Source organism: Oncorhynchus kisutch, linkage group LG17, assembly GCF_002021735.2.
Source record: "Oncorhynchus kisutch isolate 150728-3 linkage group LG17, Okis_V2, whole genome shotgun sequence".
In the NCBI taxonomy this organism is placed as follows: domain Eukaryota; kingdom Metazoa; phylum Chordata; class Actinopteri; order Salmoniformes; family Salmonidae; genus Oncorhynchus; species Oncorhynchus kisutch.
The window spans coordinates 33,131,464-33,155,824 of record NC_034190.2 but is presented as its reverse complement, the minus strand read 5'-3'; the positions used below and the strand labels follow the sequence as shown (position 1 = coordinate 33,155,824).

Sequence of the window (24,361 nt, the reverse complement as noted above, 5' to 3'; positions counted from 1 at the left end):
CTCTTGCAAAAGAGACAATCTGTCTCAATGGGTTTCTTCCTGGTTAAATAAAGGTGAAAAAAAAAATATATATATATATATATATTATATATATATAAATACGTTAGTGCCTTGCAAGCCACCAATGTAGCTTAAAATGCATATTGCATATTGTCATGACATTGTAAGGCCATTTGTTAAAGGTTAACTTAAACCGCCACGAACATATTCTGTTCCATAGTCATGTTAGTGTTATTTTAACCTCCGATTTTCGAACGAAAAGAGAGGCCATTGAGTGACACAAAAGTCTGTTTTTCTGGCAACAATGTTGAAATAGACGACGACAATATAGAGTTAACAGCCGAAATAAAGGAAACACCAACATAAACCGTTGGGAAACCACGAGCCGGCAGAATAAACAGGATGCATAGATTGTACAGGCATAGATTCTACATGTGTCTGGAATAGGGGTGCGGGTCAGCTGTTTGTTCACCCGCACCTGCCCGCAATTGCTAATAACCCATCCGCAAACCGCACATAGGGGCGGCAAGTAACCTAGTAGTTAGAGCAGTTGGGCCAGTAACCGAAAGGTTGCTAGATCGAATCACCGAGCTGACAAGGTAAAAATCTGTCGTTCTGCCCCTGAACAAGGCAGTTATCCCACTGTTCCTAGACCGTCATAGTTAAGAACAAATTCTTATTTACAGACTTTCCTAGTTAAATAAAGGTAAAAAAAAAAAATGTGTGACCCACTCAACCCTAACCAAATATAGAATATGCGCTCGTCAATGATGACATAATGATTTTTTTTTTTTTTTTACAGTGGGTGCATTTTTTGTTGTTGTTTGCCTGATTTAGATACAGTTGAAGTCGGAAGTTTACATACACCTTAGCCAAATACATTTAAACTCAATTCCTGACATTTAATGCTAGTAAAAATTCCCTGTCTTAGGTCAGTTAGAATAAAGTGGTGATCCTAAGAATGCGAAATGTCAGAATAATAGTAGAGGGATTGATTTATTTCAGCTTTTATTTCTTTCATCACATTCCCAGTGGGTTAGAGGTTAACATACACTCAATTAGTATTTGGTAGCATTGCCTTGAAATTGTTTAACTTGGGTCAAACGTTTCGGGTAGCCTTCCACAAGCTTCCCACAATAAGTTGAGTGAATTTTGGCCCATTCCTCCTGACAGAGCTGTTGTAACTGAGTCAGGTTTGTAGACCTCCTTGCTCGCACTTGCTTTTTCAGTTCTGCCCAACAATGTTCTATGGGATTGAGGTCAGGGCTTTGTGATGGCCACTCCAATACCTTGACTTTGTTGTCCTTAAGCCATTTTGCCACAACTTTGGAAGTATGCTTGGGGTCATTGTGCATTTGGAAGACCCATTTGCGACCAAGCTAACTTCCTGACTGATGTCTTGAGATGTTGCTTCAATATATTCACATAATTTTCCTTCCTCGTGTTGCCATCTATTTTGTGAGGTGCACCAGTCCGTCCTGCAGTAAAGCAACCCCACAACATGATGCTGCCATTCAGGTTATATAATGCCTGGCGCTTGTTATAGTTTGTAACTTTTATTGGTCAAGTCAGGCAGTCAGGAACAACTCTAGGTCTTAATTATGATATATATACTGTACTGTAGGACTATGGACAATATATTCATATATGACTTTGCTCTCTCCCAAAACCTACCTCCCGAATACTACACACAACGGGCAAAACCGTTTGAAATGACATCATGCTGACGTATGTGGTTGTAATGATGTAATTTCATCATTTCTGCTTGCTGGGTATTTCCTTAGCTAGAGGGTCAGCTCCTTAAGTAGTAACATGCATGGACATAGAGAGGTCAGATGACTCACAGGAGGTCCTTGGTCTCCCAGTGACCCTTGAGGTCCACTTGACCCTGGTGAGCCGGGAGCTCCTGGAGTGCCCTGTGGGTGAAGGAGGAGAAAAACACAAACAAACAAATTGTCCTCACTGATTAAGCAATCACTCAAAGTTCCAATTTGTAACTTTCGTTTTCCCAGTGGTAACTTGAGGTATGACAAAAACGTTTGGCCAAGAAACAAAACAAAAAACTGTTACATTCTCCAAGAAGCACAAACAAGTAACCTACAGGGACAGTACTGTTGACCAGAAAGTATTGTAAGTTGCAGATCACATTTTACAATTCAAAACTACAGGATGAATGTATTTTATAATTCAATTCAATCAAGTTCATTCATCAGTCCCTGATGCTCCATCCACACACAATCGGACTTACCATAGTCCCTGGAGGACCTGTTCGCCCCTGGGGTCCATCTTTACCAGGCAGTCCCTGTGGAAAGGGGTTACATGTACAAAGACATACCTATGAGACTGTGCGGTTACGCCAGCTCCTATACCATGACTTTATATTCACATAAAATCTATTCCTTTGGATTAAACAGACAAACAAGACCTTACCCTTGTTCCTGTTTGTCCCTCTCGACCTGGTGACCCAGGAGACCCAGGAATGCCCTGCAACCGTAGAGAGAGAGCGCATGTGAAAACAGAAAGGCCTGTTAAGGGTGTCAGCATGAATACATTTGTATTGACGGACTCAGTTGGTTGGACCATTATCCTAACTCATTACACATAATTAATGTTGTGAGGCCTGAGCTGTTTGTAATACACAGTCTCTTGCATGACCTTCACAGCTGTCAAAGCCAAATTCCCTCACTCAGACACAACGGGTACTGAATGCCAATGGCATGACTCAAAGCCTATTACAAACAAAAACACACATCTCCCAACCTCTACAGTTATTGACAGGATCCAACTTAATTGGCTGAGCTCAGAGATTGATTATAATGAAAGTTCATGGCATCTTAGACATGAATCATTACAACAGAGGGGAAATAGCTATTGTTATTCTGTAAAAATGTCTTGTTACGGTCCAGGCAGGCAATGCCCATAACCACAGATCTAGGATCAGATTGCCCTATCCGCTAATGCTCAGATTTACCATCAATTGGATGGGAAGACAGCTGACCCGTTATAATTGGTTAAGACCAACTTCTACCTTCTCCTTTTGCTACCTGTGCAAATCCGACATAACATAAACCAAAGGGGAGCAGTAGCCCTTCACACAAAACTCTCACCAGAACTCAGAATGACTTGTTCCTATTAACAGCTACATTACAGAGATAGAAATTAAATATGACATTCAAAGATCTCCCTTTGGTGCAATGGTGTCATTTGAATGTCATTTGAAGACTGAATGCCATTTTGTGATGAGGGAAAGTGTGTCTGAAAGGGCAGGAAGTGAATGGTGGTCTTTACCTGTATTCCTGGAGCGCCAGCTGCACCCTTCTCACCTCTCTCTCCTGGACCACCCTGAAGTGTGAAAAAACAACAATAGATATCAACAGCAAATATCAAGCTTATTTGGAGGCTATTTCATAAGTTGGGGTCGTCACTATCTGGTCACCATCTGCGTTCGAATTACAAATGCCATTTGTTTCACAAGCTCTTACAGTAGCTGTACCTTAATAACCCTTAACTTGTTATGGCTGCAGGGGCAGTATTGAGTAGCTTGGATGAAAGGTGCCCAGAGCAAACGGCCTGCTCCTCAGACTCAGTTGCTAATATATGCATATTATTATTAGTATTGGGTAGAAAACACTCTGAAGTTTCTAAAACTGTTTGAATGATGTCTGTGAGTATAACAGAACTCATATGGCAGGCAAAAACCTGCAAAAAAATCCAAACAGGAAGTGAGAAATCTGAGGTTGGTATATTTTCAACCCAGGCCCTATGGAATTCACATTGGGATATGAATGAAGTTGCACTTCCTAGGGCTTCCACTAGATGTCAACCGTCTTTAGAAACTTGAATGAGGCTTCTGCTGTATTGTGGGACTGAATAAGAGCTGAATGAGTCAGCTTATTGGCAGAGAGCCATTTCCTGGTCACGCGCATTCCACATGATATCGACTTGCTTCTGTAGACACAAAGGAATTCTCCGGTTGGAACTTTATTGAAGATTTATGATAAAAACATCCTAATGATAGATTCTATACTTAGTTTGAAATGTTTCTTCAACCTGTAATATAACTTTTTAAAGTTTTTGTCTGAAGTTTTTGTCCAAACACACAAGCGTTTGGATATGTGTACCAACGCTAACAAAAGTAGATACTTGGACATAAATAATGAACATTATCGAACAAATCAAGCATTTATTGTGGAACTGCGATTCCTGGGAGTGCATTCTGATGAAGATCATCAAAGGTAAGGGAATATTTAACATTTCTGGTTTCTGTTGACTCCAACATGGCGGCTAATTTGATCAATTTTCTGAGCGCCTTCTTTGTTTTCTTCAGTAATCCACAGGCTCAAACGCAGTCAAAACAGGCAAAAAATTGTATCTGTAAAGTTCATAGAAACATGTCAAACGATGTTGATATTCAATCCTCAGGTTGTTTTTAGCCGAAATGATCTATAATATTTCAACCGGACAATAACATTGTCAATATAAAAGGTAAACAAGAAATGCACTCTCTCGGGATTGCGCATGAAAAAGCTCTGTGACACGTCAGGGTCCACTAATTCAGACTGGTCTTACTCCCTCATTTATCAGAATACAAGCCTGAAACAATTTCTAAAGACTGTTGACATCTAGTGGAAGGAAAAGGAACTGCAATTTGAGTCCTAAGTCAATGGATACTGTAATGGCATTGAATAAAAAAATACAAAACCAACAACAACAAAAAACTTCCTGAATGGATTTCTCTCAGGTTTTTGCCTGCCAAATCAGTTCTGTTATACTCACATACAATATTTTAACAGTTTTGGAAACTTTAGAGTATTTTCTATCCAAATCTACCAGTTATATGAATATTATATCTTCTGGGCCCGAGTAGCAGGCCGTTTAATTTGGGCATGAGTTTCATCCAAAATTCCGAATGCTGCCCCCTACCAATATCTATAATTCCATGTGTATAACTTGTATAATCATCTACATTTATGATGAGTATTTCTGTTGAATCGATGTGGCTATGCAAAATCACTGGATGTTTTTGGAACTGGTGAACGTAACGCGCCAATGTAAACTCAGATTTTTTTTATATAAATATGAACTTTACCAAACAAAACATACATGTATTGTGTAACATGAAGTCCTATGAGTGTCATCTGATGAAGATCATCAAAGGTTAGTGATTCATTTTATCTCTATTTGTGCTTTTTGTGACTCCTCTCTTTGGCTGGAAAAATGGCTGGGTTTTTCTGTGGCTTGGTGGTGACCTAACATAATCGTTTGTGGTGCTTTCGCCGTAAAGCCTAATTGAAATCGGACACTGTGGTGGGATTAACAACAAGATAACCTTTAAAATGGTATAAGTTACATGTATGTTTGAGGAATTTTAATTATGAGATTTCTGTTGTTTTGAATTTGGCGCCCTGCACTTTCACTTGGCTGTTGTCATATCCTCCCGTTAACGGGATTTCAGCCCTAAGATTAATAACCCTTAAGGACCCTTACTGTCACCATAATCTTGAATTAACAACAAACAGATCATGTCATCGATATAGAACGTGTGTATGTTATACCATAGAGTAAAAATTACCATGTTGAAGCAAAATTAATTTATTACATTCTAATGCTTTTGTGGGTGAAAAATGGTTTTGTTACAGTCACTGGTAATCTTCCGCAGCTGACCAGTAACCTCTTCATACACCCTACAAAGGAGTGATTTGTTACTCCTTATCTCTAAAAGCCATCCAGGTTGAATTATTTGCCTGTCTGTTTAGGCTCTAAAGATCGGATCATTCCCCTATCTTAGACACATCGGCTGTGAGAACCGGTTAGAACCTGGTTTTGTTTGTTTGAACGTTTAAAGGGAGTAGAGATAATGACCCTTAGCTCTTTTGTAAGCTTGCCTCTTTTTGAGGGTTAAGCAGCTCTTTGTGTAGGTGGAGTATATAAAGACTGAGTGACTTGTAAATAATCAAGATCATCTCCGGGTTCATCCTGAGAGTGAGATCTTCCTTGCAATTACTTGAATAAACTTCTTATTGCTGATAAAGGAGTTCTCCTGATTCCTTGAATAAGTTTTTCTCAACACATAGTTTGGCTTAAACATTGCCCTAGTAAAGTTAAGTCCATTAGATTACGATACATCCTTCCTCCTTTATGGCTTATGTTCAACATCAGTCCTTGAGAGAGAGAAAGAATCGACCTCTGAGTATTACAACAGCTTTTACAAGGTGGACTTTATAGCAGGCCTAGGTGAACCTGGTACTGCTGCTGTGTTATGTATGTCGGGAAACTAGACTCCTCTAATATGTGCAGTATTAGATGGTGTGTGTGAGCGTGTGTATGCGCATGTGTGTGTGTGTGTCTTACCGGGGGGCCCATGATGGTGCGGCCACTGGGGCCCTGGGGGCCAGGGGGCCCCTGCAGCCCAGGAGTGCCAGCGTCCCCAACTGGACCTATCGGCCCCTGTCATAGAGACAGAAGAACACATTGATCAAATAGATTAGAATATAGTTAACAAAGAGATAAAGTGATCTATTTTTACTACAGATCTAGTTAAATCCCCTATTTTCTACAGCCATTACCTCTATGTAGTATGAAAGTACAATTTTAAACAACAACAAAATACCAATTTGTGAATGTTGAACTGCTAGCTGGTAATATAGTACTATAAACATGTTTTAATGACATATAAGACCATAACACCGGAACTGCAATCTAAGGCTTTCAAAAGTTGACGACATGAATATCAATAGTGTGCTGTGCGAGGTTTCATGGAGGGCGAGCAATATGTTCATAAATCTTTTATTCCATACAACTGTCTTCATCCTTTATACATTATCTGACCCAGCTCTTGGCGGCTGAGGGGGCTTTAGGCTAACTCTGTGATTTAACTGCAAATCAGAGCGCCGTGAGGCCACTCTCTGTCAGTCTTGTCGTGAGCCAACCAGTCGCAGGCCATTGACTTTCATGGGGGCACGCTGCGTCTCCGACGAATATAAAATTCATGAGAGTAGGAAGACAGCATGGGCGTACTACGAGGACGCCTGCATTACAAAGACCTTCCCATGCTGTAATAACACACCATTCAACCACCAGTGCAATTTTCTGGGACTTTCAAGACCCATGCAATCCCGAGTCGAATAGCGTGTGAGAGAATGAGATATGAATAAAAGATTAGAACTTTGCAGGGGGCATTTTCAGAGAGAGTGGGTTTTCAGCCAAGCATCGTATAAGGGATCTTTTATGGAAGAGAGGTATCCATCAATGTGGGTATGTGTCTGTCCACCCACTCAGTGCTTGTGCAATTCTAACATTGCATTGACTTTCATTGGGTTTTTATTTACATGAGTGTGTGTGTGTGTGTGTGTACTGTACCACAGCTCCTGGTTCTCCACGGTCCCCTCTCCCTCCTCTGATCCCAGGACCTCCCTGTTGATAACACACAAACACACACCCTCTGTCACACACCATCAATATACTGTACGTATCACAGACATTACAGACCCACTCTTTCAACACATCCTAAGCACGCTATCACACGCCGGGCCGGGTGTATGTACTGTAGCTATGTATATATCCCTCTCCATCTCCAAATGTCTGTTCATCTGGCACTGAATGCAATGAATGAGTTCCTAGTTCAACAACAGCTTTAAGTAACACATGATGGTGATGAAGGAGAGACGAAGGGTCCTCACAGGGGGTCCAGTGGGGCCGGGGGGGCCTTTGCTGTCCTGTGTGCAGGTGCAGGCCCGGGGCATGGCAGGACAGTCCTCCTCCTTCCTCTGAGAGATGAGAGAAACACCACAATAACATGACTATGCTACTGTGCGACCAAATGACAATACATGGAACACAAGAGGACAATGAGCTAATGATTACGATAATGACCAAAGCATAATGATGGAAAAAAAGAGGATAATGACCACAAGACACAAAATGACATGATCCTACAACATGCAACTACACATTACAACAAAGGTTAGGGTCATTCCATGTCAGTCAGTAGATGAGATCAGTAGTGAGGCTTGAACTCACCAGACCAGGAAGCTCACAGCACTTGTCTCGGCTGGCCCAGGACGTGCTGCAGACGATGTCAAACGACTGCAGTTGAAACTGAGGACAAAAAGAACAACAAACACAGACATCTTTTTTATAGTGAACAAAAATGTAAACGCAACATGTAAAGTGTTGTAAAGCTTTGTGCACAAATTTGTTTTACATCCCTTTTAGTGAGCATTTCTCCTGTGCCAAGAAAATTCATCCACCTGACAGGTGTGGCATATCAAGAAGCTGATTAAATTATCATGATCATTACACAGGTGCACCTTGTGCGGGGGACAATAAAAGGCCACTTGTCACACAACACAATGCCACAGATGTCTTATGTTTTGAGGGAGCGTGCAATTGGCATGCTGACTGCAGGAATGTTCACCAGAGCTATTTCCAGAGAATTGAATGTTAATTTCTCCACCATAAGCCACCTCCAACAGCATTTTAGAGAACACAATTCCATTTTATCAATGGCAATTTAAATTGACTGATTTCCTTATATGAACTGTAACCCAGTAAAATCTTGTTGGATGTTGCGTTTAGATTATATACAGGTTGTGCTACTTTACTACTAGTCTCTTGATAAAACAAGCAGCAAGCTGCAGATCTCCTAGATAAGGCCTGAGGGAAAGTATGATAACTCTTCAGTATTACACATAGCTAATAGACTCGTTGCACAGCTCTTATTGAGGAGGAAGAATCAATAATTGGTCTCTCCAAACAGATTGCTCTGTTTTCTCCTCCTCTGCAGAAAGGGGTCCATTTAAAAAAAACGTGTGAAAAGTTTTTGTCAAAGGAAGAAAATTATCAAGCCTATCAGAGAGTACATCTCACTGCTTTTCCTGTATGAGGATATCTGGGCTATTTATGGAACTGGGCGATTGGATATGAAAGTTCAGTTGGTAGTGTCTCTGTTGTTTCTATGACTTGTTTATATTTAGTGGCAAATGGACCTTGAAGTGCTAATGTGATTATACTTCACTCAAACCCTGTCTTAATGCTGTTATAGGAATTCATAACCTAGGCCGTAGATAGTTTATCCACCAGTGTATTGGTTACTGTATGACACTAAACATCTTACTATACTGTACTTACTATAAGGCACGTTAGAATTCAGCCCGGCTACACATGTAAAATAAGGTGAATCAAGAGGTTAAAAATGCATAGAAATCCAATTACGGAATGTTGACATGGATATTGAACGGGATGTCCTTAGAACATCCCGACATAATTCTATGTCAAAACAGCTGTGTCTGACTATAGGGCTTACCGGTGCAGAGTTGTCCCTCTTCCCCCGGGAGCGCACCATTCGTCCCAGCACCTCCAGGCCATCTGTGGTGATGTTGCCCGCCGCGTTGATGGCCTTCTCCCCAACCAGCTTACAGTCGATGACAGCCTTGGCGTTGGTCTTGCTAATAGCCAGGTGCAGCTACAGGGAAGTTAAAGAACCAGATCTAGGTTAAAATCCTATTTGAAATCTTTCAAATACGTTGAGCGTTTGCCAAAGCCTGCCTGGAGTGCCAGTTTGGCAGGGTTTACACTTTTGTGGCTATTCTATTGGTTCCATTGCGCCAGGCAAGGTCAATCCTAAACACAGCTAAATTATCCAAAATTATTTAAAATAGTATTTGAACCCCGGTCTGTTTGGAACACAGACGCAGTGGGATTGAAACGTCTTATGTGTGAGTAATAAATCACTGGGCAGCATTACAGAGTTGCGGGCGGACATACTTTTTTCCCCAATAGTCCAGAACGCAAACAGCGGTTCAAAGAGACAGAGGCTGTAAAATAAGGTCTGTTCTGAGAATTGCACCAGTCACTCGAAACGAGAGAGTCGGTTTTGAAGTCGGGTGATTTAAGACGTTTTTGTGAAAAATAAAATATTTGCTTTTTTTTTTAACCCTTGACACATCAAGCTTCTACTGTATGCTTCGTGGAAATGGGATGTCTCATGGGGAAATATATGGGGGAATTTCAAGACATTAGCAAAATCACATTTGGTGATTAGGCCTGGCTCGCAGTCGACATTCCAATTCATCCCAAATGTGTTCGATGAGGTTGAGGTCAGGGCTCTGTGCAGCAATATTCTCCCCAAAAAATAGAGCAAATTTCAGGTTGGCTGAGCACGAACCTGATTGTTGTAAAAATTCTGTGCAATTTCCAGCGTGCATTTACTGTGAACACTGAGGCTGTACCCTCTTTAAGTTACAGTTTAAACAGTGGCCAAGTAGGCTACTGTGGCTATTGTATTATAGTGTAGGCCTACCAGATTGGCCTACTATCAAAAACAATGGAGAAAATGCATCCCATAACATTTTAACATGGAAATAGCTGTTTAATCATTCAGCCTACAGTAGCAGCTAATGTGTGCTGTTCAATGTAAGCCTACGTTCCATGAGACTTTTGAAAAAAAAACATGTAGGGCTTGACATTAACCTGTTTAGCCACCTGTCCTTCAGACAAGGAGGTGACTGAACATTTTGTTGTGTTGTTTGATGCAAGAAACCACTTTACAAAATAAAATCCATTATTATTCCCATACCATTACTACAGAGAATCAGACAAATTATGCTACCCTCTGCCTATTGGCTACTTAGCTTATTCAAGCCTGTCTCAAAATACAACACTGCCCCTTTAAGACAAAAAAAAGCTCTTTACCTCGCTTTTCAAAATGTACACCTTTTGTGCCCTTGTAGAAAGCAATCACTCCCCTATTACTGACTACAAATGATCTGAAACTGGGCAATTAACTCACTAACTAGTAAAGGATATGAACAAAATGTGCACATGTGGCTACATGCAGCTCTTGCTTTGATCTCAAAACAAGCGCATCTACTCACGGATCCATATATGGCAATGGTCTACTGCAGGTCTGATTGGCTATGCCGCACTGGTCTGTGTAGAGTATGGTCTGGGTCATGCACAATAGAATCCTACTCCGATGCCTACAACAACATCTCTTGTATAGTTTGTTTTGTTTCGGTGTGTTGCATTGCAAGTGGCTTATATTGCATTGATTTGATCACAATTGCCACAGTAAAGGGAAATGTTGATAGTGTTAACTAACAGGGAAAAGTCTAGAAAGTTGAGTGAAGTTACATTTTGTGCTTCTCTCCGTGGGCTGATATTTACTCTGCGCGGCCGTCTGCGGCAGTCTCGGGGTACTGCACGCCTGCGCGCAGTTTAGAGGGAATATTGCTGTGCAGTCAAGTTCTTACACACCAACCTCGAAAAACCATTTCTGTATGGACCTCTCTTTGTGCATAGGGGAATTGTCATACTAAACAGGAAAGGGCCTTCCCCAAACTGTTGCCACAAAGTTGGAAGCACAGAATCAACTAGAATGTGATTGTATGCCGTAGCACTAACATTTCTCTTCACTGGAACTAAGGGGCCTAGCCTGAACCATGAAAAACAGACCCAGACCATCATTATTCCTCCTCCACCAAACTTTACAGTTGGCACTATGCATTCGGGCCGGTAGCATTCTCCTGGCATCCGCCAAACCTAGATTTGTCTGTCAGACTCCCAGATGGTGAAGTGTGATTCATCACTCCAGAGAACGCGTTTCCACTGCTCCAGAGTCTAATGGCCGCGAGCTTTACACCACTCCAGCCGATGTCTGGCATTGCGCATGGTGATCATCACAATAACAGCAATTTACAGTTGACCGGGCAACTCTGGTAGGGTAGAAATTTGAAGAACTGATTTGTTGGAAAGGTGGCATCCTACAACGGTACCAGGTTGAAAGTCACTGAGCTCTTCAGTACGGGCCATTTTATTGTCAATGTTTGTCTATGGAGATTGCATGGCGGCGTGCTCAATTTGATACACCTGTCAGCAACAGGTGTGGATGAAATAGCCAAATCCACAAATTTGAAGGGGTGTCCACTTACTTTTGGCAATGTAGTGTATCTATTCTACCTGAATATCAAATGTAAATGTGTCTTTATGAAACAGCACTTTCAGCTTTGTTGAAATTGGTGCATTACTATGCTAAAGCTCTGATAATGATGGAACTGTAGCATTTCCTTTGCATTTACACCTTTGTTCCTACAAAAACAGATTCCTGATTAATCATTTGAATTAGACAACTTGAATCAGCAAAGTATCTGGCCATCAATCATGTCTTCTTGAGAGGTAATCTAAAATGTTACCGCATTATCACCAAAGTGCTGACAAGATGACACATGACAATACTTATGGATTGGCAGGGCAAAGAATTGCAGTAATCACTGGTGATAATTTGCTGAGGAAAAAGGCAACAGTGGTTAATTGAATACAGGCCATAGTCACTTTCAGTCATATCAAATCCCCCCTCCCTACATAGTTTAGTTTGTTTGGAAGAGGCAATGATTCAATTATGAGTATATTATTCTGGCAATATTGGAGTGCCAGCTTCATTCCACATGGTTTGCATTTTAAAAGAAAAAAATGAATTTCACTAGATAGCAGCTGAAATATGAAGGGGATTCCTTGTGAATATCATAATGGCACCGTATTACCCACAGTATATATTACTGCTACAGCCACACACTGTGTACTGGTCCCATGTGGCTCAGTTGGTAGAGCACGACACTTGCAACGCCAAAGGTTGTGGGTTATAGTCCCACTGGGGCCACCCATACGTAAAATGTATACACGCATGGCTGTAAGTCGCATTGAATTAAAGCGTCTGCTAAATGACATACAGTACTATTATTGTGCAGCAAAAAAAGTTGAAACAATTTGAACAGTCATAACATAAGTGATTTACAAACTGCTCCAAAAAAGGTCTGTGTTTGTTTCAGGTGCTACATCTCACTCATGGATGCTAAAGTTAGTTATCTGTAGACGGAGGATGATTATGACATTGGCAAGTGGGTGACCTGAATACACTATCAGATAGCTGTGCCAGTGAAGAGATAAAGCACATCCTCATTCATTTTAGCAGCAGGCCATGGATGTGGGCAAAGGTATTGTAAGCTCCACTGACAGCCAGACAAGAGTGACTTAACATCACTCAACAAGCTGGCTTATAGCCAGGAAGCAGGACATTCTCTGAGGTGTTAGGGTGATGTTGTAGCATTTAGCGTTTGCACTGAGGAAGTGAGACAACAAGGAGTGCTTTTGAACTCTGACCTTGTGGAAACTGCCGTAGAAGAGCTTCTTGATTTCAGGTCCCTCGAAGGTCACAGTCTGAAACTGTCCTTTGTAGTCGTGGTTGAAGAAGGTGAGGGTCTTGCCACCGTCTAGAGTTGGAAAGAGAACCGTTTGACAGTATACAGTACAACTCGAATATAGTGAGGAATGTTCTCGTTTCAAATAGAGGAGGCACAGACGGTTTAGTAGACATTGTGCAATCTGAGCAACGGGATACCTTTTGAAAATGTAGCCTACATGAGCAGAGACACCTGGGGAAATGTCCATTGCTTTGTCTATCTTATGACAGCAACCAAGTCCCAGCCCCGTCCCCCGGTATTCTACTCACTGTCCAGGATGACGCCCACCAGGGGCTCATTGTCCTTGTTGAGGATCTCCCACAATGCAAAGGGCTCTTTGGGGGTTTCAGGCAGCAGGCGGAACAGCATGGTGATGGTGTAATCAGAGGGCAAGCCCTCAGGGTGGATAAACCTGGAGTGGAAAGTTCACGGAACAATAGGCTCTAGTCTGAACGTACTGCAGGTTTTGTTGTACTGTAGCACCTTCACCGAGTTCAACTGTTGTTAAACACATTTTCAAATGCTGTTTCAACTTGCCAGTTAAATTCTTTCAATAGTGTCTTTCAATTCGAAAGAGAGGTTAGGAGCAGGAAGCTATTGTTTCTCCCTACTGTATTTGGACCACATTTGCTGCCTTATAATTTGAGAATGGAACACAAAATGACTATGCTTTATGTGATGTGGTGTGGGGATTGTTGCAGATAAAGGAGAGGAAATAGACCAGGCAAGGCCAGCTGTCTGTCATTATCACTACCTCTTCATTGTAATAACAGCATTGTTAGGCCACATGACAGGAAAAGAGGATTCAATTCAGGGGAGTAGGGTTAGTTGTATGCTATAAGGTGATGTGTTTGTTATCATTGGGTAAGTGTTGCCAATACTTAAATACATTGTCATGAAGTTATAATAGATATGAAGTGTCATGTACTTGTGTTATGCAACCTGTATCATTGTAGTTCCTGACATTTTGTCACTTTGGACAAGAGCATCTACTAAATTCTACATGATTGATGGAAGATAATGCACTGTAATGCCTTTTAGTTAAGATGCTAGTTTCCATACTTGGTGGGCTGGGCGTGGAGGGAGTTGTTGTGCAGTCGAAAGCAGGGGAAGCTGTTGAAGGTGCCAGGCTCCATGGACACTCCTGATACATGTCCATACAGACCCTCCACCAGGCCAAACATCTCCATCATCCTGAAACCTGCAGCCACAACATAAACAACCGTGAGTCAGTGTAAAAGCAGATATATCCATACACAGTTGTCTACTGATAAGTAAAAATAATCTGTTTTATCATGACTTCTCAATACTGGGCTTCTACTTCTTATCATTAAAGATATTCTGACTTACTAATACACACTCGGAAACAGGCCATTTTACGCAGTGTTAATGGTACGGGTTGACACTTCAGAGTCCAGTGTTTGAAATTATCTGTGTCAACTGTACTGTCCCTGTCCAGTTTACAGTGATGTTGTGCATAACAGTTATACTGGGGTCGGAACTAGTCAACGGGTCAGAGAGTAGAGGTCTTGACTGTGCCCTATATGCTAGGAGGCATGAAGAGGTTCTATAAGTAAGCATGCTCCAGTCTCTAACCTGGCAAGGTACTGCCACTCATCGCCACCGAAGGACAAGCTGAAAGACAAAACATTTATGTCACTCCATGGATAAAAATAGACACAATAATATGCCCCTTCCCTGTTTCCAAATAACATGGATGTAGGACTCACTGGCAGTGGCAGCCTCACAAACAAAGGTGACCAGCTTTTCCTCAATTTTCTGGAAGGCATCTAAATCGTCCACAAAGAAAACGTGTCTCTCGCTGGGCTTGCTGGCGATGCTCACCAGCTCCCCGTAGTCCGCATCCGCAAAACCAATGGCAAAGACAATGTACCCTGTGAAGAAGGCAAGCATACATTATTGCCAATTGTGTGTAATGTGCATGCAAATCTAGAACATTTTGGTGGACTAACATATACAGATACTTTTTTTGTACCACCTTCTATTCATTTGAATTCTTGCATCATGTGCATTACCTTCCATCTGCATCTCGTTGGAGACCTTGTTGACATCGTCCTGAGAGCGCCCGTCAGTCAACACCACCACTACTTTGGGGATGCCCCTCCGGATCCCTCCCCCCACCGTGAAGATGGTGTCTTTCACATGCCGGATGGCTAGCCCTAGAGTAAGGGAATTAGCAGGAGGGATGAAGGGAGGGGTGGAGGGAGAGAGAGAGAGAGAGGGAGGAGGGGAAGATGAAGAGAGGAGTTGCACTCAAAGTGAGATTGACAGCAGGATTTAGCCAGGTTACTTGGTAGAGGATCTTGGGTTTGGGTTACCACTATCACTGCAAATGATTCAGCAAAAAATATACAATGTAGTTATTATTCCCATCCCACCTGCAATTATACACATTACACACAAATACAGCAGAATGAAAGGAGAACACAATGCAACAATTATCATTACCAAGCGGACTTCTTTGTTGCACCCGTTTGGAAAAAAGAAAACATTGCTGGATGACTTGGAGAATGCATTATCACTCCCCTTGGGGTTCCTGGGTTTGGTACTTAGAAACACTGATTAGTGACAGTGTCTCACTGTTCTCCGGAAGCCATGCTTGACAACTCTGGCCTGTCTGATTACAATGACGGATTCTTTTTTGGCAGGTTACAAAAGGAAAGTCAATAAGGGGTACTTCTGTTCATCTGGCGGCTACAGCTGTCTCAATGGGATTCAGTTATCCTGTTAATTAACTGTTATGGGAGTCCCTTTAGAAATTCTAAGAAAAATAAATGGGGACTTAATGTATGCAGAGTAGTTATATGAAAACTCTTCATTGGTAGGGAGTGAATAAGGTTTGACAAAGGTTTGGCTTTAATAAAGTCTACTTGCCTGTCTTGGTGTTCCCTCCCTTGTAGGAGATGCGGTTAATGGCCTCTAGTAGCCTCTCCTTGTTGTCGTAGGAGTTGAGTTTGAACTCGGTTCTAGCATCGTCACTAAACTGGACAATGGCCACCTGGCAGGAGAAAGATACTATGAGTTTAATGAAAACTAGGGCATTGTTCATAAAAGCACAGGTGACACAAGAGTCAAACATAAATGTACCTTCATACATTTTAAGACCATTAATTACAATTTATTTGAGTATATCACTACAGTACTGTAAATGCTAGCTTCAGGACCTCACCCATTGGTTGATCTAGGTGTCAATATTTACCTGAGTGCCATCTGGTCCAATGGTGTCAAGGGCTCCTGTGGTGCTGTACAGGAAGCGGATGATTTTCAGGAAGCTTTCATCCCCGATGCTCCAGGAGCCATCCACTAGGAACGCCAGGTCTGCCTTGGCTGCCTTGCAAACTGACATGAGAGAAGGAATGAGAGAAAGGAGCAAGAGAGGAGAGAGTGATAGAAGTAGAGAAAAGTAGGTGGAGGGAGGAGGAAGAGGGATAGAGGGATGAGGAGTGAGAAAAGGAGAGGAAAAGAGGGGAGAGAGTGGAAGAGTGAGAGAAAAGAATATACAAACAGAGAAAGAGACAGAGGGAGACTGAACAGGGCATTTACATTTACAAGGCAATTAGAACATGCTCTTATCAAGAGCAATTTAAATTCAGTGCCCACAATAAGAGTTCCTACAATAGACAGCATATATAATACAAACTGACAAAGAAAGAGAACAATACACACACACACACACACACTAGCCTCAAAAGGCAGCAGTGGAAGAATCACAATGGAGAATAGAGAGAGCTTTCTCATTCTCCACAGGTTACGAGAGAGGAGCTGCGATGATTGGCAATTATCTCAACAACTTCCCTCTCGCATATCAGCGCCAGCCAGGGACAGATTGACCAGTAGAATACCTCATTTCCTGTTGTTTACTGTTCTGCTCTGTCATTTTCAAAGGAACCAAAAATAATAACCAAGTTGCTAGTACGTGGGAAGCAAAGTGAACTAAAAGTAGCGTTTGTTGATGTTTCCTAGGCATACAATGACAATAATAAAACAATAACAATTACAGGCTTGGAAGTTCCAACAGAGGGGACTGAGTTCTCAGTTAACTTTTACAAGACTCATCCCGGGAAAGCTGTGTAGGAAAAACGAAAACTGCTAAGATTATCGTTCTCTAAAACAGCAAATAAAGTTAAACTTTTACACATTTTCTACAAGTTTTTCTACAAGTATAATAATACATACATGCATGTGTTTGTTGGAGAATTGTAAATATTCTGAGATATTCTGACTTGAAACTCAAGACACAAGGTCACACAAGTTCCAGCTTATGGTATTATCTCAGACTAAAAAGCTCATATGTGATCATTTTTGAAAGTCTGAATAGATTTGTGATTATTCTAAAAGCACATTAAACAGCTTTACTATCATTTCAGATGTCTGTAGTCATGACCGTGCAATAGACACTGCATTACATGAACTTGTATCAGATTCACATATTTGTGTCAGGAATCATTTGAGGTTTGAATGTCAGTCAGGGACCGGTTTAAAATTGACCAAGCAACCTGACAGAGTGATTTCCATGGTAACTGCCTGTTCTGAGGGCTCTTTAATTTACTCGAACCTTTCACCAAACAAAATGACAGTGCCTTCAGAAAGTATTCACGCCCCTTAAGTTTTTCCACATTTCCTTGTGTTACAGCGTGAATTTAAAATGGATTCAATTGAGATTGTTTTGTCACTGGCCTACACACAATCACACAATACCCCATAATGTCAAAGTGTCATTTCTTTGTTGTTGTTGACATTTTTTCACAAATGAATTACACATGAATAGCGGAAAGGTCTTGAGTCAATAAATATTAAACCCCTTTGTTATGGCAAGCCTAAATATGTTCAAGAGTAAACATCTGCTTAACAAGTCACGTTACAAGTTCCATGGACTCACTCGGTGTGCAATATTAGTGTTCAACATGATTTTTGAATGACTACCTCATCTCTGTACCCCACACATGCAATTATCTGTAAGGTTCCTCAGTCGAGCAGTGAATTTCAAACACAGATTCAACCACAAAGACCAGGGAGGTTTTCCAATGCATCTATTGGTAGATGGGTAAAAAAAGAAAGAAAGAAGCAGACATGAAATATCCATTTGAGCATGTTGAAGTTATTAATTACACTTTGGATGGTGTATCAATACACCCAGTCAAAGATACATGCGTCCTTCCTAACTCAGCTGCTAAGAGAGCAAGGAAATCGCTCAGGGATTTCACCATGAAGCCAATGCTGACTTTAAAACAGTTACAGAGTTTAATGGCTGTGATAGGAGAAAACTGAGGATGAATCAAAAACATTGTAGTTACTCCACAATGCTAACCTAATTGAGTGAAAAGAAGGAAGCCTGTACAGAATAAACATATTCCAAAACATGCATTCTGTTTGCAACAAGGCGTTAAAGTAATAATGCAAAAAATCTGTCAAAGCAGATTTGGAAAATCTGTCAAAGCAAACTTTTTGTCCTGAATACGAAGTGTTAGGTTTGTGGCAAATCCAATACAACACATTACTGAGAACCACTCTCCATATTTTCAAGCATAGTGGTGGCTGCATCATGTTATGGGTATGCTTGTAATCATTAAGGACTGGGGAGTTTTCAGGATAAAAAAGAGACGGAATGGCGCTAAGCACAGGCAAAATCCTAGAGGTTCAGTCTGAAACCACCAGACACTGGGAGATGAATTCACCTTTCAGCTGGACATTAACCTAAAACAAAAGGCCATATCTACACTGGAGCTACTTACCAAGAAGACAGTGAACGTTCCTGAGACCGCTGCGCCACTCGGGAGACCGATCAACAACCAATTTGACAGAGTTTGAAGTATTTTGAAAATAATAAATGGGCAAATGTTGCACAATCCAGGTGTGGAAAGCTCTTAGAGACTTACCCAGAAAGACTCACAGCTGTAATCACTGCCAAAGGTGATTATAACATGTCTTGACTCTGGGGGTTGAATACTTATGTAATCAAGATATATTAGTGTTTATTTTTCAATCATTTTTTTCAATGTTAGAAATGTTCTTCCACTTTGACATTAGAGTATTCTGTGTAGATTGTTGACAAAACATTACAATTAATTCCATTTTAATCCCACTTCGTAACATAACAAAATGTGAAAAAAAGTCAAGGGATGTGAATACTTTCTGTAGACCCTGTATGTTAATTAAGGTTCATGCGAGTGAGTTGAACAAAAATACATAGATAATCTACCATAGGGGATATCTCTACACTATCTATTTGCCGATGGGTGGGGACTTGTGAGCATTTGAGTGCAAAATTGCTGCGCTACATCACCCAGGTAGATATTCACAATGGACAGTATTAGTTCCCCTTACCTCATAAAGGAACACGAAGGGCTTTGAGGCCAAGCCAAAAGCACTATAGCTTACTAAACGCAATACAGACCTAAAGTTTTTCTCTCCAGCAGCCCAACCAAGCATCAGTGTTAACTAGGGGAAACACTGATGACATCGGTACTGGTCTACCAGATAGGAATGGAATGGACCACACTCGAACCAACAGGTATGTGTTTACAACAGGCTTTTTGTCTTACCTTCCTTGGTTGAGGGTATGGTGGGAGGAGGGGTGGTAGTGGGCGGCCTGGTGGGTGCCGGGGTGGGAGCAGGGACTGCATGAAAGCAATGACATAAGACATATACAAATCATTATGACATCCTCATTAGTTGTCTATGCCACCTCACCTAACCACATGCTTGGTGAGGCTTTCATTTACAGTAAAAATAAAAATGGCTACAGACAGAAGATACCACATTGATAATAGCATCAAACATAATATATATAATCAGTCAGATGATAGAAGAATCAGAAGGAATTCAAAGAATAAATCCGAGATGGTAGCTTATGCTTAGCAGCATGCCGAGTTGATGATTAAGTTACCCATATACAGTAATTTGCTAGCTTGATCACTACCAACAGCGGCAGTCAAATTGAAATGAATTTAAACATTTTTTTCTAGCTCTGGAACCCTGCTGAAACTCGCATATACTTTACCGCCGTAGTTATTCAGCTACATGAAACTGGGAATTACTTTTGATAGCAGCCTGCAAGGCCGCCTGGGGAAACGCAGGGTGATTTAAAAAAGGCCTTTAGCTCTAATCTGCATCAAAACAAAGCTATAAATCAGTGTCTACACTTAGAGTAAAGCAATTCAATGCAAACAAATGCCTGGTGGGTTAGAGAGAGTGCCTTGATTACTGTTGTGGTTGGCCACAGACAGAATCATGATTCATTCCTGGGAGAGGCATTCAAGTGCCTCCCAGGAGGCTAATAATGTCTTGAAAATATTGTATATGTTGTCATTGTCTGTAAGACATGTTGATGTACTGTATGTTTGGTGTGGATAATGTTGTAACGACGTTGCTACAGTCTAGAAGGAATACTTTTTTTGTTTATGTTTTAACTAAAAACTTTGGGGCGCCAAAATAAATCACTTCGGGGCTGGTTTTGGCCGCCGTGCTGCCGGTTGCCGACCCTTGAGCTAGACTGTTGAGGTGATGTTGGAACTTATGTCGTCACAACATTGTAAGAATCCTTCCTGAGAATAGTAGCAAGACGTTTGTAGGGCTGTTGTAGAGTGTATACTAAGCAGCAGTTGATGGGGACACCTACAGGTTCTCTCTGTGGTGGTGACTGCAGGCCCCTCTGTGTCCTGGAGTTGGGCGTACACACTGATTTTGTACTGCGTGTTAGCGGTCAGGTCATTGAAGCAGTGCCGGGTGGCTCCTCCTCCCAGCCTTGCCTCCTGTTTATGTCCATCTAAAATGATGACAGAATAACCATCACAATATGCACTGAGTGTACGAAACAGGAAACAGTTGAGCATGAAAAACCCAGCAGCATTGCAGTTCTTCACACAAACCATGTATTAAGACCGGTGCCTCTTACACAAACTGTTCGGGATTATTCAAATATCTGGCAACCCGAGCAGTGGCCTTTCCATGAGTAGAATCTCATTATGAGGTCTCCTGTGGAAATGGAGGGTTCATTTCTCACCCCAGAATTTTAATTTCGGAACCTTCCCCTTAAGGCCTCAATTTAAGCCAATTTCACTCATACACCGAGGTGGTATTTTCTTTGGGTAATTATATATTTATCTAGCCATCATAAATCCTAATTTGGGCTTAATACCGGCTGATAGATCTAATATTTCAGGAGCTCCCAACGGTAATGCTGCGAAATTGCAATGTGCGAAACGCTACACGATAATAATGATGTTTGGGTCTCAGTGTTAAACTTGATGAATTGCTCACATTATTTTCCTATTTGGCAGATGATACTCATATTGGGATCAACACAGCATTGATAAGACATTGACATTTTAAATGTTTCATTGCTGAAATATTCCATGCCATCTGTTGCATAAATCCCACTATATGCTAACTGTATATTAGGATAAATTGATCATTGAATGTCATGAATTGTCTAGAATTAGATTAATGCCAGGTTCTTTCATTAATTCAGGATGTATTTTGTTTTATCTTATGGACTGGAATACTAAACTCAGCAAAAAAAGAAACGTCCTCTCACTGTCAACTGCGTTTATTTTCAGCAAACTGTGTGTAAATATGTAAATGTGTAAATATTTGTATGAACATAACAAGATTCCACAACTGAGACATAAACTGAACAAGTTCCACAGACATGTGACTAACAGAAATGGAATAATGTATCCCTGAACAAAGGGGGGTTCAAAATCAAAAGTAACAGTCAGTATCTGGTGTGGCCACCAGCTACAATCAGTACTGCAGTGCATCTCCTCCTCATGGACTGCACCAGATTTGCCAGTTCAGTGCACCTGCACACTGACAGTTGGTTGGAAGTCTCACGTCTGTGAGGTGATAATTATGACTTAGAAGATAAAAGGCGCTTACAATATTTTCCTGAATATAATTTTTTGCCTCATAATGTTCTGCTTTGTGGCAAATACAGTATCTAGTTAACTACAAGCTGAAACAGAAGTATCTGGAACTTCCCCTGTCAGAGCACATTGAACCAGAAACCCAATTGTTAAATTTTTTCAAAAAGTTGCAATGAGGTGCAATTACGGTCATCTGCATAACAAGTATATCTTGGCTAGCCAACGTTCACTTATTTAACCATAGGATATGTAAACGTTAACTAAGCTCGCCTGTTAAAAAGCCATGTAGGCCTAATGTATATTATTCTAAACTGAAACCCAAAATATAGCCCCCAGAGTCTGTCCTATTGATGTTATATCTTATGCTTTATACTGTATATAATATAGCATAATTTAACATGGTATATCATAGCATTTTAATATTGTTCAAATGCTATGATATACAAATGACAATCCCCCAGTTCCTTATACAGTTCTGCTGGGGAAGTGTGAAATCCCTGTCGGTATTACAAGTGAATCTTCCTCCCTGCAGGTTTCCGTGTCCCAACCGAGATTCCCTGCCAGGAGCATAATTCCTGACCGGGATCACATGTGGATTCTAGGGGGGAGCTGACAGCCTTATCCACATGGAGACGTGTGGCCGCATGGTAATCACCTCCTTCCACTAGAGTGGCTGTGTCAGTGTGTGGGGAATACCAATGTGGATTTGGTTGCATATAGTGTACTGTACAGTGTACGTCTACACACAGAAGTAAGGGCATACTGTCAAGGAGAGGGTGTGGATATTGTGCTGCCATGACAAATGACTTGCTTATAGTAAGCTCAATACTGTAAAAAAAAAAAGGTTATTGGTTCAAATGGAACAGGGCAAATTGATGTGTGTATGTGTGTATGTGGTTGTGTGGTGCTGGGCACTCACTGAGCAGCGACTCGATGACCACACGGTACAGAGTGGCGTGGCGGTGGGAACTCCACTGGGCACACATGCTGTTCATCCTCACCTGGTAGGTGTTCAGATTGGTCACTCCCAGGTATACTGTGACAGAGAGAAAAAAACAGAAAGACAGAAAAAAAAAAAAATGTAAATAGTGTGAGCAGACCCATCATACTGGAAGCCATTTCACAACAGGCCTCAGACTGTAAAGAATGTCTATGGATCAGTATTCAGTAGATTGTTGTGCTATACTGCAACATAGTGGAATGTAATCTTGTCATCGTGACTTGACTTTAACCAGAGCAGTGATGGTAAATACACCAGTGATACCTGCAGAAGTGACTAAATGATAAAGCCCTGCAATATAAACATATCCTTAACGATAATGAGCAGACATCTATCGTCAGGCAGTGCATCTATCGCCACACAGCATATGTCTCCATTTGGGTTGGACTCTAAACATACGGCGCGAAAGTTATTTGGGGAGTCTAAATATGGTGCCGGTATCTTACTCCTAATGATCAGCAGTACAAATCAATTTATGCAAATGTTGCATGCATTTCTTAATCTCATTCTTGCATGCTGCTATCGATTTGAATATTTCAGTGGGACATACATTTGCAGTTTCATTCCAAAATGCAATATATACATTTTCAGAAATGTTGGTAAATTAATTTTTAAAAGAAATTATGAAACATATTGATGTTGACCTAATCAAGGGTTTTTCAATGACAGACATGTATTTGTTTAACATCTGTCACTTGATGGTTTCATTTCAGAGAGACAAATAATCATGTTTTTTTGCCAAATATTTCCCTCACTCTCAAGAGAAATAAGTAGTACTGGTCACGTCCTGACCATAGACAGCCATTGTTTCTCTATGGCGTAGTAGGTCAGGGTGTGACTAGGGGGTAGTCTAGTTTATTATTTCTATGTTGTGTTCTAGTTTATTTTTTTATGTTGGTGTTTTGTATGATTCCCAATTAGAGGCAGCTGGTAATCGTTGTCTCTAATTGGGGATCATATTTAAGTAGCTATTTTTCCCACCTGTGTTTGTGGGATACTGCTAAGTTTCAGTGAGTCAAATGTAACAAACAGCTAAATGTTTAACAGAGAAATGTACAAATTATACATTTGTGAACTTAATATATATACCGTATATTTTTTAAATAAATTCAATAAAGTATTATGAGATCTGTATGTAAAACATTTACATTTGACATTTTAGTCATTTAGCAGATGCTCTTATCCAGACATACAGTAAGTGCATTCATCTTAAGATAGCTAGGTAAGACAACTACATA

General features: G+C 41.0%; 1 protein-coding gene across 4 annotated transcripts in view; it reads right to left on the bottom strand.

Annotated features, from left to right (window-relative positions):
• col14a1b (collagen, type XIV, alpha 1b) overlaps positions 1–24,361 on the bottom strand; it is an 80,474-nt gene that overhangs the window by 11,024 nt on the left and 45,089 nt on the right. For all 4 annotated transcript variants that reach the window (XM_031793592.1, XM_031793593.1, XM_031793594.1 and 1 more), the window contains 20 exons: positions 23,043–23,159; positions 20,875–21,021; positions 19,799–19,873; positions 16,456–16,595; positions 16,131–16,254; positions 15,272–15,415; positions 14,966–15,130; positions 14,832–14,870; positions 14,298–14,436; positions 13,505–13,647; positions 13,156–13,265; positions 9,305–9,463; positions 8,020–8,097; positions 7,680–7,766; positions 7,360–7,413; positions 6,352–6,447; positions 3,289–3,342; positions 2,431–2,484; positions 2,249–2,302; positions 1,845–1,916 (listed from right to left, as the gene is read on the bottom strand). In XM_031793592.1, the coding sequence (XP_031649452.1) occupies positions 1,845–1,916; positions 2,249–2,302; positions 2,431–2,484; positions 3,289–3,342; positions 6,352–6,447; positions 7,360–7,413; positions 7,680–7,766; positions 8,020–8,097; positions 9,305–9,463; positions 13,156–13,265; positions 13,505–13,647; positions 14,298–14,436; positions 14,832–14,870; positions 14,966–15,130; positions 15,272–15,415; positions 16,131–16,254; positions 16,456–16,595; positions 19,799–19,873; positions 20,875–21,021; positions 23,043–23,159 (2,051 nt within the window). The remainder of the gene's footprint in view (positions 1–1,844; positions 1,917–2,248; positions 2,303–2,430; positions 2,485–3,288; positions 3,343–6,351; positions 6,448–7,359; positions 7,414–7,679; positions 7,767–8,019; positions 8,098–9,304; positions 9,464–13,155; positions 13,266–13,504; positions 13,648–14,297; positions 14,437–14,831; positions 14,871–14,965; positions 15,131–15,271; positions 15,416–16,130; positions 16,255–16,455; positions 16,596–19,798; positions 19,874–20,874; positions 21,022–23,042; positions 23,160–24,361) is intronic.